This window comes from Podarcis melisellensis (genome assembly GCF_964234715.1).
Source record: "Podarcis melisellensis genome assembly, chromosome: 13".
Classification (NCBI taxonomy): domain Eukaryota; kingdom Metazoa; phylum Chordata; class Lepidosauria; order Squamata; family Lacertidae; genus Podarcis; species Podarcis melisellensis.
The window spans coordinates 20,659,847-20,678,309 of NC_138545.1; the positions used below are offsets into that span (position 1 = coordinate 20,659,847).

The window sequence follows — 18,463 nt, forward strand, 5'->3', positions numbered from 1 at the left end:
TTTATGTATACCAAAAGTGCAAACAGTTGCATTCAACAGAATTTCCTAAAAGCTAAGTAAAAACAACAAAACTATATGAAACAGAGCAATGTGTAAAATGGCAAACTAAAAATTAAAAAGTCTCAGTCCAGGTGTTTATGATTTTCTGTGTTCACATGAATTACATAAGGGCAGTGCTTTTTTCTGGGGGGACACAGGGGGATACATACCCCTAAACATTTTGTGAATCTAAGTTTGGCCTCATTGAAGGGGGTCCATATTTCAAAATGAATAGGAAAATGAGAATACCCCTAAACATTATTTTTAGAAAAAAGCACTGCATAAGGGAGGGAATCTGAAAGTCCCAAGAAGGCCCACTTCTCCATTATCAACAAGTGAAAATCTACAGGTTGTGGACTGTCCAGCAGGATCTCCTCAATATATTAAAAATTGGTGTGTTCTGGTATTAGGTATCCTGTTCCCAAGTTTTTTAGGGCAGCAAAACACTGAACTTGGTTCAGTAGTGTGCAGAGTTTTCAACGCCACTGTGATACGTGTAAAGCTGGGTGTCCGCCTGAGCACCCTAAGTAGCTATATTTTATACTAGCTGCAGCTTCCAAGCCAGGCAGAAGGGTAGTACTATGTATGGGGCAGTGTGGTGCAATGGTTAGAACATTGGGCTAAGACCTGGGAGACCAGGGTTCAAATCCTCACTCAGCCACGGCGCTCCCTGAATCGCCTCAGGCCAGCCAGTCAGTCACTCTCAGCCTAACCTACCACATGGAGTAGTTGTGAGGATAAAATGAGGAGGAAGAGGAAGCATGTAGATTGCCTTCAGCTCCAGTTAACTAGCCGGCATTCAGGTACCCGTTTAGGGCCTGCACAGCCTCTCCTGATTCAGATGTTTCAGGGAACATCTGACAACCGCTTGTGCCAAATCACCTAATGACCCCCCCATGGTTTCAGCTAACTATGATAGAAAGGGCTGAGAACAAAAGTAGCACGAAGGGCAAAATTGTGCTCTCTGGCACCCTGCAGACCAGCAGCTCCAGCCAGCATCACGAAAGGGCAGGAATGGTTGCAGTGGAGCCCATCTAACAGCTACCTGGCAGTATCCAGCCCAACACAGACAGACTCAGAAGCAATAAGCTGCTCAGAACCTGTGGAAGAACAGCAGGGTAGGACTATTTCCTCTATTGCTTGTGGGCACCTGGTTTGTTGATGCACACAAGACAGGCTGCCAGACTAGATGAACCTTTGGTCAGATCTATCCGAGCTCTTAGCCTTCTTATGAACCCACAACTGCAGCTGCCTCCTTTGCAGCCATTCGATCTGCAGCACATTAGCAGGGGATCCCGTTTCACTCCTTGCCACGAAGAGTGCCGCCTCTGTTCTTTTTTTAGGGACAGAGAAAGCTGTGTTATGCCAAGTCAGACCGCTGGTTCATTTAGCTCAGCACTGGCTAGCTGGCAGTGGCTCTCCAGGTTTCAGGTAGGGATCTCTCCCAGCCCTGCCTAGAAGTGCTAGGAATGAGTGCTGGGCCCTTCTGCATGCAGAGCAGGTGTCCTTACCGCAGAGCTCATCCCTTTCCCTCTAGTTTAGCATGTCAGGCTGCTGTTAAAGGCCCAGTAACGAAAATCCTGTTCTGGCAGGAGCGAGCCATGGAGATCATTAGGTCTGACACTCCTGTGCAGATCCTGTTTTTGTGAATAGCTCCCATTTCCCCAAATTGACTTAAGTCTTGACTGGGCTGTGACTGAATCTCACCCCCAAAATGGAGACAGCCTGGTAGCACCTCCCTCTGTAGATTCTGAGCCCCGTCTCCCCTGGACCTATGCTGATCAAAGAAATCAACGCTAGAGAGACCAGCAAATTCAGAAGAGAAATGTTTATTCAATCAGTTCATTTACAGGGCCTCTTCTCCCCTGTTCCCAGGTCTCCAGTCCATAACCACAGCCCCACATTCTGATCTCTCCATTCTCAAAGCAGGGTGAATAAGTTTGATCAGAGTGAAAATGTAGCAGCAGGGATGAGGGGGCAGCTAGGGGTAGAAAGTAGCTCTGCACAGTTGTTTCATCTACTGCAGTGCTGTGGGGGGGTCTATTTTAAACAAAATAACATTGAAAGACTAAAAATTCTCAGGGGCTCCGTTCCAGGGATAGGAAAGTTGGTTGGGGTGAAAGATAGCAGTATGGTGCTGATGTGAAAAAGAGGACAGGGCTCCTGCCCCTTTAAGTGTTATGTGTAGCAGAGGGAATTTCAGAAGAGAGAGCTTCTACATAAATGTACAGGAGCCCCATATAGAGATAGATAGAGATAGAGATAGAGATAGCGATAGAGATAGAGATAGAGATAGAGATAGAGATAGAGATAGAGATGATAGAGATATATAGAATTCAGTTGACCGCAACAGCAAGCAGAGCTCTCTCTTTCTTCCCATCTCTAGTTTTCTCGTCCACTGTATGCTACCCAGCAACAATTAGGCTGAGAGAAGAAGGTTAAATTTGTGTGTTTGTTCTCCGTGCAGAGCGTGTCTTCTACCACTGAGCTATGGCTATTCCTACTAAGGTTCACGAGCAAGGCAAGGGTGCGACACTGGGCCGGTGCCAAAGGAGTGCTCCTTGCACATGTGGACATGTGTTCATCTACACTCCAATCTTTCTTCCTATACAAACTCACACATTACAAATGATGCATACGGGATTGTGCGTGTATATACATGTGTGTGTGTGTGTATCTAGAAAGGAGCGTGTAAAGGTGTAAAGGTGATGGAGGAGGCTGAACTAATTTGAGCGTATAGCTCTGCACACGCCATATATTTAAAGCACATTGGAAACATGTGACTTCCCCCACCCAAAGAATCCAGGGAACTGTAGTTTGTTGAGGATAATAATAATAGTTGTTGCTGCTGTTGTTGCTGTTATTCCCCACCCATCTGAGCAGCTTCCAGCAAAATATAAAAAATAATAAAATGTCAAACATTAAAATCTTCCCGATACAGGGCTGCCTTCACATGTCTTCTAAAAGTTGTGTAGTTCTTTATCTCTTTGACATCTGATGGGAGGGCGTTCCACAGGGAGGGGACCACTGCTGAGAAGCAGATACTGAGAATGGTGACTGTGTGGTGGGTAAACTACAGTTCCCAGAATTCTTTGGGAGAAGTCATGTGCTTTAACTGTATGGCATGTTTATAGCCTATATCTCTGGGGTGGCTTAGTCAAGGGGAGGGGGATTCTCTCAAAAGGGATGGGCTGAGCTCTCAAATGGCTGTGCAACGGGCACAGCTGTCTGGGGCACCAGATTGTATTAAGGTGGCTTTGTGTCAGGAATATAGCAGAATCTTGTATGTGTGGGGGATGGGAAGGGGTCTGAGGGGTGGTGGCAGCAGCAAGCAAATCCGAAGGGCACAGGCTGGAAGCCAGGCCGCTACTGCCGCAAGGACTCTTCCTCCGACAGCAAGAGGGGCAGGCGTGAAACAGCTCTTTGATCTGTAAAAGACAACGGAGAAGAGATTTGATTTCCCAGCCCTACCCTGCCCTGCTCCACATAGACCTCCCAGCATTCCTTGTTCCAAAGCAGAGAAGATTCAGAACTAGGTTTCCCAACTCCCTTAAAAAAATGCCCCTCTTCTCCCAGAGAACCCAGCATCTGTCCATACCTTGGGGGTTCAGGTAGGTTAGAAAATCCATCAGGGTTTGGAAGGTGCCGTCATCTAAGGAGCGCAGAGCATGTGCTGAAAGACAGATGAAATGGAGTTGACGGGGAGAGGCAAGTGTTATAGGAATTCTAAGATCTTATATAAAATAAATAAATGTTCATAAATTTACAAGGCAAGCACACACATAAGTATATAAACTAGGGTTACCAGATTTTTTTCAATGAATCCGGGGACACTTTTCAACTTCAGTGGATTTTGTATGGGGACTGATTTGTAAATCTGAGGGAAACGGGATGTCTGGTAACCTTAATATAAACCAGGTGCCTGAAATAGTACGTACAGGAGAACCATCCTGAAGCCATTTTGACTCTTCCAGTAACCTCAAATATTCTCCCCATTGTCTCTTTGCTCACAAATCCTGTCTTAAGGACATATTCGTGTTATGAATAGGGTGAGCCTGTTACCTGAATTCAGGAACTAAGTATTTAGCATCTCAAAAGGAATGGCCAGGCTGCCCAGGTAAAACAATCAATGACCTTTACAGTGGTACCTCGGGTTACATACGCTTCAGGTTACATACACTTCAGGTTATAGACTCCGCTAACTCAGAAAGAGTACCTTGGGTTAAAAACTTTGCTTCAAGATGAGAACAGAAATTGCGCGGTGGCAGCGGGAGGCCCCATTAGCTAAAGTGGTGCTTCAGGTTAAGAACAGTTTCAGGTTAAGAATGGACCTCCGGAATGAATTAAGTACTTAACCCGAGGTACCACTGTATCAGTATCCTGCCAGACAGGATTTCTGCTGGATTTCCCGCCCCTTTCAGTGAAGTATCTATGATGTTTCAGGGGGGTGGTCTCAAACTACAGGGTGGGCAATTTCAAAAGTCTTATAAGGGCTTGCACACCATTGTTCAGGGTTCCTCTCCTCCCTCCCTGCGTGGCGTGAGCGGGGGACTCTGTTGCAACAGTTTAATAAAGATCATGCCTACTAGCTGCTTTACTTCTCAATTTTCTCTGGTTGGCCTCTGTTTTTTTCTCCTTCCAATAGGGAACCTACTTAACGACTCTATACAGGCTCTTATAACACAAGCTTAATGGAGCATGCGGGGAGAGGGCAGAGAATTCAGTGAAAGGGTGCTCACCCAAGGAATCCTGCCCTACGGCATACAAGTCCTCCATAGCATCTCGCTTATGCGCCAGGCTCCCTTTGTTGGACAGTGTCTGGTGAGCATCTGCTTTGGGGAGAGGAGAGTGCAAGGGGAGAAGTGCTGCAGGTTACATAGGGGGAAAAATACAGATTACATCAGGTTTGTGAACAGCCTTTTGGCTAGTGGCACATAAGAACCACCCCTTAGCTATCAGACATGACACCTTCATACACTGGAATATAACTTGTTCTCAGTGGCGTAGCGTGGGTTGTCAGCACCCGGGGCAAGGCAAGTAATTTGCGCCCCCTAACCTGTGGATTTGCGCCCCCTAACCCTAACTCCCAGATGTTGCGCCCGGTGCAGCCGGCCCCCCCTGCACCCCCCACGCTACGCCACTGCTTGTTCTTTCCTCTTATGCCGTCAATGGGCTATAAACGAACTAACATGGATACGGGAGGTTATGTGGACCAGTAGCAATCTCTGAGGACTAGCAATTTGTGCAGATTTAATTTGCACGCCTGTCTGTCTGGATTACACTACGGAAAACTAATTTAAAGAGTGAGGAGACTGAATTTATGATGATAAGGATGACGGATCGGAAGTATTTTCCCTCCCTCCTTGTTTTCCTCCAAAGACTTATTGCTAGGGTGTACAACAATTTCCATCAAAATCCAAGACGGTGGGTGACAAAACCCTTGTTTTTTGCGTTGATTTGATTTGGAATGACCCATTGAGCAGCTGCCTAAGAAGAGGCCTTGCTGAATCAGACCAAGGGCCTTTCTAGTCCAGCATTCTGTTCTCACAGCAGCCAGACAGATGCTGCAGGCAGGAGATGGCTGCAACAGCACTTTTTCCCCTAAGGAAGTTGCCTTAGAGCTAGTCAATATGAATGGACAAAGCTGTCCATGATTTTGACTTCTCTGTTTCTCATTTTTCTCAGTTCTACACATTCATTCATTCATTCATTTTGCCCGTTCTCAATTTCTTTTGAGCCCCATGGAAAGTTGCCAGTGTATCGGTGCAAGTATCGCCTCAAATGCACATTTTTTTATATGCAAATTTGCCCAATATACACCTTTCTGCAAGACATAATGCCTTTTATACATTAGTTTTTACCGACACACACATTTTTAGGCACACTTTCCCACCCCATAATAGCAGCAATTTGGAGAAGTGCGTATCTCGAGAAATAGCTGTGTTTTGGTTCAAATATTACCGTATTTTTCGCTCTATAAGATGCACCAGACCATAAGATGCACCTAGTTTTTGGAGGAGGAAAACAAGAAAAAAAATATTCTGAATCTCAGAAGCCAGAACAGCAAGAGGGATCGCTGCGCAGTGAAAGCAGCAATCCCTCTTGCTGTTCTGGCTTCTGGGATAGCTGTGCAGCCTGCATTCGCTCCATAAGACGCACACACATTTCCCCTTACTTTTTAGGAGGGAAAAAGTGAGTCTTATAGAGCGAAAAATATGGTATTTCAGAAAGTGTGAAATAAGCAGCTTTGCATTAAAAACCCAACTTATTCCTCCCCTCACCCCTACAAAACCAGACCATTGGCCCATCTTCCTCAGTGCTGCCTGAAGCGGCTGACAGCAGCTCTCCAGAGTTTCAGTCTCTCCCTGCCTAACTTGGAGACGCTGGGGATCGAACCCGGGACGTTCTGCATCCCAAGCAGATGCTCTCCCTCTGAACTAGAGCCCTTCCCAGGAGAGGCATCTGCGCTGGCATTCCAGCAGCTGCCCATGGGTGCTGCACACTCATGCTAGGCCTGGAAGGTGGCATCTCTAACAAGATAAATATTTCTCTGAGAGCAGAAGTGGTTATGCTAAAGGCATTGTTATGCCATCTCTAATCCTACAGGATTTGCAGGTTTTCTGAAGCGCCGGGGAAATAAACCAGGAAAGGTTTATTTGAGCAGAGAGGACAGAGGCATGGACGAAAAGGGGGCGCATTCTGCAAGCAATGGTGGCTATTACAGGCTTTCTGCATGGCTTCCACAGTCAGAGGCGGCCTGCATCCTCTGAGCATCAGATGCTGGGAATCCTAAGTGGGCTGCTCTTGCACTCGAGTCCTGGTTGGCCACTGTGAGAACAGGATGCTGGACTAGATGGGCATTGGCCTGATCCAGCAGACCTCTTATTCATTGTTCTTCATTATTATTAACTATTTATTTGTATACTGCTCTATACCAGAGGATCTCAGGGCAGTTCACAACATAAAATTACTACACACACACACACACACAATGACAACTCCCCGACCTGCTTCCACATATGGTGGCAGATACCTTATGGTGCAATCTTAGGCACTTTTGCTCAGAAGTAGGTACCATGGAGTTCAATGGGATTTAACCCCCAGGGAAAGGTAACTTCAGCTTCCAATATCATTTCCTTCTTCTCCTTGTCCTTTGGCCACATACCCTCCAACATTTATCCGATGAAAATAGCGAAATCCCACTCCATAATGATAATTTCATACCCCACACATCCTACTTGGTTGCCCCAGCCACTCTGGGCAGCTTCCAACAACTATAAAAACATCATTAAACATTTTTTTAAAAAAAATTCCCTATACAGGATTGCCTTCAGACAGCTTTGGGGGTTGGATAACTCCAGACCCTCCAAGATTTCTCCAATGAAAACAGGGACATCCTAAGGAAAAGCAGGACATTCCAGGATCAAATCAGAAACTGGGATGGCTTCTCTAAATCAGGGACATCCCTAGAAGATAGGGACACTTGGAGGGTCTGTGGCCGTATCTTTCTCATGCCAATCAAATCCTGACTTGACTTACGGTGTCCCAAGAGGTATCCAGCGCTGTTCAGGGTCCAGCCGCGTTTGTCCTTGGGCTGCACGTACAACAAGAGGAAAAGTATCCTGAAACTAAGCCTGCCAAGAGTGAGTCAGAGGGTGACATTTGCTATGGGGAAACTTTCTGTGGATGGAGGGATACATGCCAGTACAATGGTACCTCGGTTTAAGAACAGCCCTGTTTACAAACTATTCGGTTTACGAACTCCGCAAAACCGGAAGTAGTGTCCTGGTTTGCGAACATTACCTCATCTAAGAACAGAAGCCAAATGGTGGAAGGCCCCATTAGGGAAAGCACACCTCGGTTTAAGAACGGTTGCAGTTTAAGAATGGACTTCCAGAATGAATTAAGTTCGTAAACTGAGGCACCACTGTAGTGGCTTAGACCAGAGACAAAAGTGGGTGGGGCTAGAGGTGGGCAGGGCCAGAGACAAAGGTGGGTGGGGTTAGAGGCCAAACTGGGCAGAGCAAAGGATGTAACTGTCACCCTTGCATGATAGGGCCACATTTGCACCTTACTTTTAAAGCACAATTATGCCATTTAAATGGGCCATGGCCTCCGCTAAAGAATCTTGGGAATGGTCATTTATTCAGGGTGCTGAAAGTGTAAGGAGATCCCTCTTCCCCTCACAGAACTGCAGTTGCCAGAGTGGTTTAACAGTCAATCCCTCTTCCTGAAGAACTCTGGGAACTGTAGCTCTGTGAGGGGGGAAAAGGGTTCCCTAACAACTCTGAGCACTACAGCTCCCAAGATTTTTTAGGGGAAGCCAAGACCGTTCACATAATTTAATAGTGCTTTAAATATATGGTGCAGATGCATGGGCATAGCCAGGATTTTTGTTGGGGGGGGGCAGAACCTCAGTTTGCTATGTATCTTTATTGATTTTTATTCATTCAGGGGGGCAGCTGCCCCTCCCTGCCCCGCCTTGGCTACGCCCATGTGCAGATGTCACCTAAACTTCAGCCACACAGAAGTCAGAGGTTTCTACACACTCTCTCTCTCTCTGTGTCTCATTTTCTCTCTCACACACACAGAATAGCTGGGAAATAGTTGGGGTAGAATCTTTATCCCTGATGTATGGTACAGTATTTGCTTTCTATCTGCAAGGGTTTTTTGGTCTGTTTGTTTTTAAAGTGTTGGAGTAATCAAAACTGGGGTTTTATATGGACCATACATTTTCCTCCCACCCCACCAAGAATTCTGGGAACTGTGGTTTACCCCTTACAGAACTACAGTTCACAACACCATTCACAAACTACAGTTCCCAAGCTTTTTTGGGGGGGGGTGCTTTAAATGCATGATATGTCTGCAGAACCTGCTTAGCAAGTTGCTTAGAAGCCTATTTTGAAATTACCGTAAGCCTATATACATTTAAAACAAACAAACTGCACCACCTGCAACAGTCTGAACCGATGCCGTTCCATCCTGCCACTTCATTTCTGCTGCATGTGAGGACCAGCCCAGCCCATGCAGGCAATCAGGAGGGACGGAGCAAGGCCAGTGACAGCTATCAAGTAGGGTTGATGGGGTGGGGTGAGGGGCCCCGGTTTAACTCACCACCAGAACGGTTCCACAGCATTCGCCAAGTAGCCCACAGAGGAGCAAAGAAGCACAGAGCACAGACTGAGAGCTCCACATCATCTGTGGGGAAGAAAGAAATCAAGGAAGCATTCTGGTTTCCAGCCTGACTCTGTTTCCCCCACTAAATCACATTCCCGACTAAGGGGTTGTGGAACTCATATTGCTTTCAGGCCGAGGGAGCCAGCATTTGTCCACAGACAGTTTTTTCTGGGTCATGTGGCCAGCATGACTAAACCGCTTCTGGCGCAATGGAACACCGAAACCAGAGCAGCGCACAGAAATGTCGTTTACCTTCCCACTGGAGGGGTACCTATTTATCTACTTGCACTTTTTGGCGTGCTTTTGAACTGTTAGGTTGGCAGGAGCCATAGTTGTCAATGTTTCCCTTTTTAAAGGGAAATTCCCTTATTCTGAATAGGATTCCTCGCAAGAAAAGGGAAAAGTTGACAGCTATGGCAAGAGCTGGGGCAGAGAAACAGGAGCTCACTCTGTCATGGGGATTCAAACCAACAGCCTTCTAATCAGCAAGCCCAAGAGGCTCAGTGGTTTAGACCACAGAGCCACCCAGAATACCAGCATTATGATAGACATTATTTCTTGAGAGCTCCCCAAGAGGCGCAATAAATATATAACATTGCTTCCCTTGGTGGTATGTATACAATTTTTGTCTGCCTGTTGCCAGTTTTGCAGGAGTTTTTTTAAGCATTAAGAAGTCTTCAAAACCTGTTTGACCACAGACAATAGTCACTAGTCACATAGTGGCTATGGTCTGTGGCAGGATACAAGTGCGCACCAAGGGTACCTTTGAAAAAGAGTGCTGTCTGCTTACACAAACACACATACACTCCTCATCTTCTTTCCAACCCTACTCATTGGATCATGCTCTCAGCAAATCCACATAGCAAGACTGCCAATAGCCATTGCCAGAGGGTATGCTTTGTATGCAATGTTCCCAGATTCGATCCCTTCACAAGCACGGCCATTTGAAGGGTTAGATGCATGTCAGAGTATTTGCACTAAGCCCAAAGAGGCTGGTCTCAGAATAAGGCAGCGCCCCATGGTCTGCATGCGCTATAGCCCTGCGCTGGATGGTACCTGCCCGAAAGATAACTGAGCTGCAGGCCTCTTCTCTTCAGCTCAAAGCCCAGCCGCATCATGACCTCTAGCCCCTAATAACCCACAACCCTCTCAAACAGCGACGACTTCACGATGCTTTTAAGATGCAGGTGCATGAAATGTGGTACATGTGTGCCATATCTTCCCTGACAGGGCTCCTGTTCCTCTTAACACCTGCATAACAGCCATACATTCAACAGGTGGAGACATTTCTGTCACTGCTTTAGGCTACAAAAAACCGAACCTGTTGAATTTCTGCCTACCCCGTTGGAGCAAAAAACAGTGACACCCCATCTCATGGAACTGGAGAGTTGGGTCATCTAGGAATCTCAACTAAAGCATCCCTGACAGATGGCCATCCAACCTCTGCTTTGAAAAACCTCCAAGGAAGGAGAGTCCACCACCTTCTGAGGGAGCCTCTCCCACTGTTGAAACACTAAGGAAGGTTCAGTCGGAATCTCCTTTCTTGAATCCATCTGTCTGAGTCCCACCCTCTTGAAGCAGCAGAAAACAAGCTTGCTCCATTTAAACAGTCTGTCAGCTGGTGTCCTACCCCACACCCCCAAACCAACACCCTTAAATCCCAAACCTCCATCATAGATTTTAAGGAATTCATACCTTGAAACCTGTCAGGAGCCGCTGAATGTCTGATTCCCCACAAAGTAGGGGACCCAGGATTTATAGAGGGGAAAGGCACAGGTCGGGTTGCGTCATTATTCCATAGACAAAAGACACAGGGCGGCGGGAACGTTTGTGTAATTGACCGTAATGGCCCCCAGAAACCCAGCTGAATGGGGAACAGAGAGAGAGAGATGTACTAATCTCTTTTAATGCGCAATTTATTCACATCCTTTGTCAGAAAATTGATGGAACATTGGGGTGAGGGGTAATTAGAGCTAATTGACTCCTCAAAGTGAATTGGAGGAGGGTGGTCAACCAAGCAAGAAGTAGACACCTGCCAAGAGGCCTTCCTGTTTTTGAGGCAAGAGAACTCTGTGCCCTGCTGCCTCTTCTCTAATCTCGCTGCCCTCCCAGAGAACTCATAGATCTTACAGCCACTTCACCTGTGTACACTGTTCCCCCTGCAGTGCTTTTCCAAACAGTCTCATTTTGAGAGAAATCTGGAGATCTAGCTCCAGTGAGGCCCACTCTGGAGGGTTGGTGTGTGTTCATTATTACACTGGTACCTCGGGTTAAGTACTTAATTCGTTCCAGAGGTCCATACTTAACCTGAAACTGTTCTTAACCTGAAGCACCACTTTAGCTAATGGGGCCTCCTGCTGCTGCCGCGCCACCGAAGCACGATTTCTGTTCTCATTCTGAAGCAAAGTTCTTAACCTGAAGCACTATTTCTGGGTTAGCAGAGTTTGTAACCTGAAGCATCTGCAACCTGAAGCATCTGTAAACCGAGGTACCACTGTACTGAATTTTATTTAAAACATGTTCACCCCACCTTGTGCTGTAAGGTCGGCTTCCAAAACGAGGCATTAAAATCAGTTGCTATAAAATATCACAATTAAACAGATTGCTGGGCAAGCATCAGTCAATCTAACATAAATCTTGGGGTGGAGGGAAGCAAAGTTTGGAGCTGAGGCCCAAATGTTATTAGCATTGGCACAGGGTGAATTGTTCTGGCAAGGCAATTCAAGAGGTGAGGCACTACCACAGAAAATAGGGGTGCAAACTTGAATATAATATTGTGGGGGCCCAGGTAAGGCCTGCCCCACATAATCGATCACATGTGATATGGAAGGGGGGGGCATGTCTTCTTCACCTTCTTCTTCGCTACAATATATCCATTTATTTCCAATTGTCAATGTCAAAAGGGACTAAAATCTATAAAATTCATAGAAAATCAACGTGCCAATTTGCTCAATTTCTCTAGGACTCCATGACACCTCCCCTGTCCTCCATAATCCCTCAAGCAAGGTGTCAAGACCCTAATCCTGTCAAATCACTCTGCTAAGCCTTTCCTCCAGGCAATGCCAGTACATGGACCATTGTCTTCTCATCACCGGTACTCAGGATGTGCTTATCTGCGCATATCTCCAGCTCTGCATATTCCCCCCTCCCTCCTCCATATGTTAATCCTGTGTAACCCAACCTCTTCTTAATGTATTCATGATGTAATCTGAAGGAGCGTCTGCTCCCCCATCGTTCTGCCCGGACACTGAGGTCCAGCTCCGAGGGCCTTCTGGCGGTTCCCTCACTGCGAGAGGCCAAGTTACAGGGAACCCGGCAGAGGGCCTTCTCGGTAGTGGCGCCCGCCCTGTGGAACGCCCTCCCATCAGATGTCAAAGCAATAAACAACTATAAACAACAACTACCTGACATTCAGAAGACATCTGAAGGCAGCCCTGTTCAGGGAAGTTTTTAATATGTGACATTTTAGTGTATTTTTCATCTTTGTTGGAAGCTGCCCAGAGTGGCTGGGGAAACCCAGCCAGATGGGCGGGGTACAAATAATAAATTATTATTATTATTATTATTATTATTATTATTATTATTATTATGTAACCCAACCTCTTCTTAATGTATTCATGATGTAACTGGGATGTGTTTTGCACTGTATTCTGGGGCATGGAGGGAAGTTTCAAAAGTTTGTGTCACCCTTTCTCGCTGTTCAATCTCGCCTTGAACCTGTTGCGCAATAAACTTGGATCTTCTGCAGCTTGCTCCTGTCTCCGGCTGAGCTCATTTTCCTCCGCAGGGACCCGCGGACTTAGTCCGACGAGCTGGGTGGCAGAGCAGCCTCGCACCCAGATTTTACCGTAACCCATGATACAGTGCACACACACCATTTGAATGGGAATGCCCATCAACTTTGTGGGGCTCAAATATTTAATTGTGGGGGCCGAAGCCCCTAGGAGTTGGCTCCTATGACAGAAAATATTCTACAGCCACTGTCAGGGCTCATCCACACTGCCGCTTGCCACAGGCTTTCTAGGCACAAGGCTGAGAGGTTCTTTGTTTGCCCTGCCCCGTTCCAAAGGAAACCCGCAGTTTACCGCAGAATTGGAACAAACGTCAGTCGGGGTTTTTGCAGACTGGCATTTGTTTTGATTCAGCAGTTCACCGTGGGTTCTCCAGGGGAAAGCAGTGGGACAAATGAAAAGCCTCTCAGAACCGTGTCTAGAACAAGTGGAAGAAAACACCACAGGACAAACCAAAGTGTGGACAAGCCCTCAGAGGCAGTGTGACCCTGAATACCACTCCTGCTTGCATCCTTCCCACAGACATGGCATGTCCCAGCAGGCTCTGTTTATGTTCTTAAAAGATCCCAAACTATCCCTTGTCACCTCCACACCCATCTCACTTTTGAATAACGGGCTCAGGCAGGCCCATATGGGAACAGATTCTACTGCACCAGACCCAAACGCTCCAGCTCTCCTGGCCAAATTTTACTCCACAACCCCTAAAGAAATCAGCAGCTGAAACTCCCAGCGAGGGCGTCCAACTTCTTCTCCCCCAACAGGCCTAGCCACCCTGCCTTCTGCAGCAGTTGGACACATACAAATTAAGTTTCAATTCTCCACTACATTAGCTTCATGCTAGGGGAGAGGGTGGACTGATCTTTGAAATTCTACATTCAGACTGCTTTTGAAGGCCTGGAACACGGTCTATTATAAAAATGGGCTACTCTGCTCCCAAATGAGCCTTGCTCCATCTCCAGGGACCTCAGGGATCCTGCTGCTAGCCAGTATTTGTTATAATACTGTTTAAATAATTAAATAATTACCTAGGGGATAAGGGTTCATCAAAGATCTGGTTATGTTTAGAATGATGCCGAATAGGGAAATGTTCCCTGATACAAAGATGAGGGATTCTATGGAATGCAGATAGAGAGAATTGATAAGAATAATGATCTGTTGTGACCTTGACGGAAGCGTACAATAGGCGAGCCTTCTTGAGTTTTGGCTCATTTTCCTTTTTTTTCCCTCCCCCCCTTCTTCTTTCCTTTTTCTTTTTTCTTTCCCATAATGGCTTATGTTCTATGCCATGTACTTTGATATTTTTTGTAGTTTTTTAGCCTTTTCCATTATTATTAAGGTCTTTATCTTTTGTAATTTTGGTTGTTTATATTTATCTGTATCTGTTTAAAGCAAAATAAAAGCATTTTTAAAAAATTAAAAAAAAATACTGTAATACAGCCTTCCCTGACCAGGTGGTGTCCTCTGTATGGTTGGGTTTGATGGGATTTGTAGTCTAAAGACTTTGGAGGAAACCAGCATGTTGGGGAAGCCTGCTTGAAGCATCGTATATGCTTAACAACAACAACAGTGTCATCGGCATATGTGATGCTTCAAGCTGGCTTCCCCAAGCTGCCGGTGTCCTCCGGACTACAAATCCCATCAGCTCCAAGCCAAGTAGAGGGCACCACCTGGCTGGGGATTGGGAAGGCTGCTTTACAGATTATTTGAACAAAAATAAGCACTCTTGTGTCCTGTTGCAGTTTCCTATCTGAAAACTGATGCAGGGAGGGGAATATGGGAGGCAAATGCCACCCCAGCTACTACCTAAGATTTATTTCCAGCACAATTTAATGCATTAAATGACACACCTGCCCAAGTCCTCCTTTTCACAGCATCCTGCAATTTCCTGTCCACAGTTCGCCCTCTGAATCTAATTGGTACCCTGGTGGGCTTTAGGACTTTCATCTGCATCTGGCCTGCTTTAAGTGCACATGGGGCCCTTCAGCCTAATGGCCCCATTAGAGATCTTGAAGACCTTTCGGGAAAGAAGAGGCATCTGCAATACGTCAGGATTCCAGGCTGCTCTGGGAGGGGAGTGGTACCCAATATAGAACTGATTTGTCGGAAGCTAATAGGTCATCAAAAGATGCAAAGAGGCACTCGAGGCCTCTTCTTGTAACATGTAAAAAGCGTATTTGCATACATCCATTTTTCACTGCTTGTTTGTAACGGCTGGTGGTTTGAAAGGAGCACTGAAGTAGATTATCAAGATTCTCAGGGTGGCATCCAGGACTCTTGGGTTCGCAGGGACATTTGTTGATTGCCAACCATGTTTCGGGAAGGAGCTTAGAAATGAGTTTCCTGGCACCCATCCAAAATGTTACCTTTGTGGCCTAATAGAACTGAAAAATACAAAACTGGTGGGAAAGATTCAGCCAAGCCATTCTTGCTGTTAATGCGCACTATCCAAGCACATCAATGTGCACTAAGGCATCACCATTGCGTAGCCAGGAATTTTGTTAGGGGAGCAGGCCTTGGGGGGGGCAGAACTTCAGTTAGCTATGCTTTTTATTTTATTTTTTATAAAAAAAATTATTAATTTTCCAAACACATAATAAAAGACATACACATTACAAAACAAAAACATACCCAACATTAAACATATACCGACTTCCCCATACCTCCCTTTCGCTGCATCCTTATTCCAAAGTTCTTTAGCAACCCTTTAATCAGTTTATCTACTGTTTCCCTTTCATTAAATTTCTTTAAACTTAATAATTGCCGCTGCATTTCTCTACTTCTTACCCCTTGACATCTCAACACTCCTCTATTTTACAACAGTTTTTAAGATATAATTTAAACTTCTTCCAGTCCTCTTCCACTGTCTCTTTCCCCTGGTCTCGGATTCTGCTGGTCATTTCTGCTAGTCCCATGAAGTCTGTCACCTTTGTCTGCCATTCTTCCAGAGTAGGTAGTTCTTGCATCTTCCAATACTTTGCCAGAAGAATTCTTGCTGCTGTGGTAGCGTACATAAAGAAAGTCCTATCCTTCTTTGGCACCAATTGGCCAACCATGCCCAGGAGAAAAGCCTCAGGTTTCTTAGGAAAAGTCCATTTAAGGACCTTCTTAATTTCATTATAGATCATTTCCCAGAAGGCTTTAATCTTTGGGCAGGTCCACCAAAGGTGATAAAAGGTACCTTCCGTCTCATTACATTTCCAGCATTTGTTATTGGGCAAATGGTAAATTTTTGCAAGCTTGACTGGGGTCATGTACCACCTGTAAATCATTTTCATTATGTTCTCTTTTACATGCCGTGAATTTAACACCAGTGGTCCATAACTGTTCCCACAGTTAGCTATGCATTTTATTGATTTTTATTGGTTTTTATTGATTGGGGGCAGCTGCCCCTCTCTGCCTACACCCATGGACATCACACTGGTGTGTGTGTGTAGGGGCTTTGTGCATGCAAACTATGAAAGCAAACACATTGTTCTTAGTAAGATGACTGTGCTCTTGATAACTGGATCACAATGTTGTTTTCCCAGCTGCTGTGCAGCTAGGATAAGCCATATAGCTCAAAGCCCTGGCCTCCCCCACTCCCGCATGGCTTCATGTATGTCCAAGGCCAGTGCTGCCTCCAGGATTTCAGTTTGGCCCCCTGTAACCTGGAAGAGGTGGGACATGCAAACTGGGAGTTCTCTTAGGGCACTTCAGAACTGTTGCTATTTGCAGGGTGGGGTTCCATGCCACAGTGACCAATTGAGGTTGTCCAATCGAAGTGGATTTGGAGGTCTTGAACAACAAACCCACTTCCCCCAAAAGAGCAGACTTTTTGTGATAAATGAATAGGAAATTCATCGGAAGGTACGGGACAACAATTGTCTGACACATCGCATAACCTCCTCACATACAGATCAGAATTGATGCTCAATGAGGAGCCAATGTCGCCTGGCCTCTCCATAAACTCTGCAAACAAATCAGGATGAACGCTCAGTAAATAGGTCATCTGGATGCAACTGCAGGCTACATCTAATCGTCTTAGATACTTTGTGCCAAGTCAAAATGATAGCACTGTTAGGGCGACAACGGTCCCTCTGCTGGTTTGGGGGGCCCTGGCTGCCCTCTAGCCCCGGCAGGGCAAAAGGCAGGGATGAGGAGAAGGTAGGTCAAGATTTACTGGTAGATCTCAGGATGATCAACAGGCATTTCTGACTCCCAAGAGTTTAATGACAGCCACAGCAAAATGTCTCCTCCCATCGCTTCTCTGAAATAAATCGCTGAAATGAAGAAAACTAGGGGATGGGGAACCAGGAACTATTTGCATTTGAAAGGACTGTGTGATCCAGTTCTGGGTCAGAAAACAAATTCCAGGACTGAAATGTGCCCAGGGACACCCTGGCACTTGGTTCAAAGTGTGCATGAGTCCTCTGCTATCCTTCCTCACCTTGTTCTGGCTGGTGGATCCTGATGTTCTAGTTCAAAACAAAACAAAACATAGTTATGCCGAGTCTGCAGCCTGCCTGCTCCTTGTCGTCTAAGGCAGTGTTTCCCAACCTTGGGCCTCCAGCTGTTTTCGAACTACAATTCCCATCATCCCTGACCACTGGTCTTGCTAGCTAGAGATGATGGGAGTTGTAGTCCAAAAAACAGCTGGAGGCCCAAGGTTGGGAAACACTGGTCTAAGGCAATACATCTTTATTTGTCGACTCAAGAGTCACTTCCATCATCTGATGCATAAAATACAATCTTTTGTTGCAGGTATACAGACACGTAGTTTTTAGGGTGGGTATGTTAAGCCGCGGGCTCAAGGGGAAATGAAATGCAAGAGAAGGCACGACAATTCAGTTGGAGCTGGAGTGTCTGCGAAATAAGCGAAGCGGCCCTTTTGCAGCAGCCCTGAGCAGTGATCGGATAAATAACAAGGGTGTTTTAATGAGGATCCGCAGCAGGAACGGAACCCACGGTCTCTATTCAAGCCCAAATAAGCAGAGATAAGCTCTCCAAAGTCTAACCTGCTTCACTTTGGATAACTCAGTCTTTAGAGGATGAGTGGGCAAAACATTCCTGCATTGCAGGGGGTTGGACTAGATGACCCTGGGGTCCCTTCCGAGGCTACACTTCTATGATTCTGCACATGCCCACCGCCCAGCTATCCCGACACAGCGCCTCCTCTGTTAAATCCATGGGGCTACTCCCTAGCCAACCTGCAGCGCCAGCCGTCAAATTTGCCTGAATCCACAGAGCCTCCCCGGGGAGGGAGAGAAACAGAGCGGGTGCGGGGGGGGGGAGGCGCTGGCCCTTTAAATGTCACCCGCCCCGCCTCCCGCAAGCCCGTCCATGCCAACCTCCGGCGGACGCTCTTCCCTCCCGTCGCCGCCCTAGTCCTCCAGCCCATCCGGCAGCTTCTCTAGCCGCACCCATTCCCCTCGACTCTATGGCGCCACCCGACTCCCATTGGCCAATCCGGGGCGGCG

General features: G+C 46.4%; 1 protein-coding gene across 7 annotated transcripts; it reads right to left on the reverse strand.

The window, feature by feature from the left end:
* Positions 1–1,852: 1,852 nt before the first annotated feature.
* Positions 1,853–18,389, reverse strand: LOC309354897 (galanin peptides-like). Of its 7 annotated transcripts, none has more exons than XM_081885161.1 (8): positions 18,335–18,389; positions 17,434–17,461; positions 10,912–11,080; positions 9,154–9,237; positions 7,579–7,633; positions 4,779–4,904; positions 3,638–3,712; positions 1,853–3,467 (listed from the first exon to the last, which is right to left on the reverse strand). In XM_081885161.1, the coding sequence occupies exons 4-8, from the start codon at positions 9,235–9,237 to the stop codon at positions 3,406–3,408; spliced, it is 402 nt and encodes a 133-aa protein (XP_081741287.1). In that variant the 5' UTR covers positions 10,912–11,080; positions 17,434–17,461; positions 18,335–18,389; the 3' UTR covers positions 1,853–3,405. The 7 variants fall into 7 exon arrangements, with proteins under 7 accessions (XP_081741287.1, XP_081741288.1, XP_081741291.1 ...); XM_081885162.1 differs by having other exon boundaries at positions 18,301–18,346; XM_081885165.1 differs by lacking the exon at positions 18,335–18,389 and adding an exon at positions 18,002–18,263 and having other exon boundaries at positions 4,779–4,871.
* Positions 18,390–18,463: the final 74 nt, after the last annotated feature.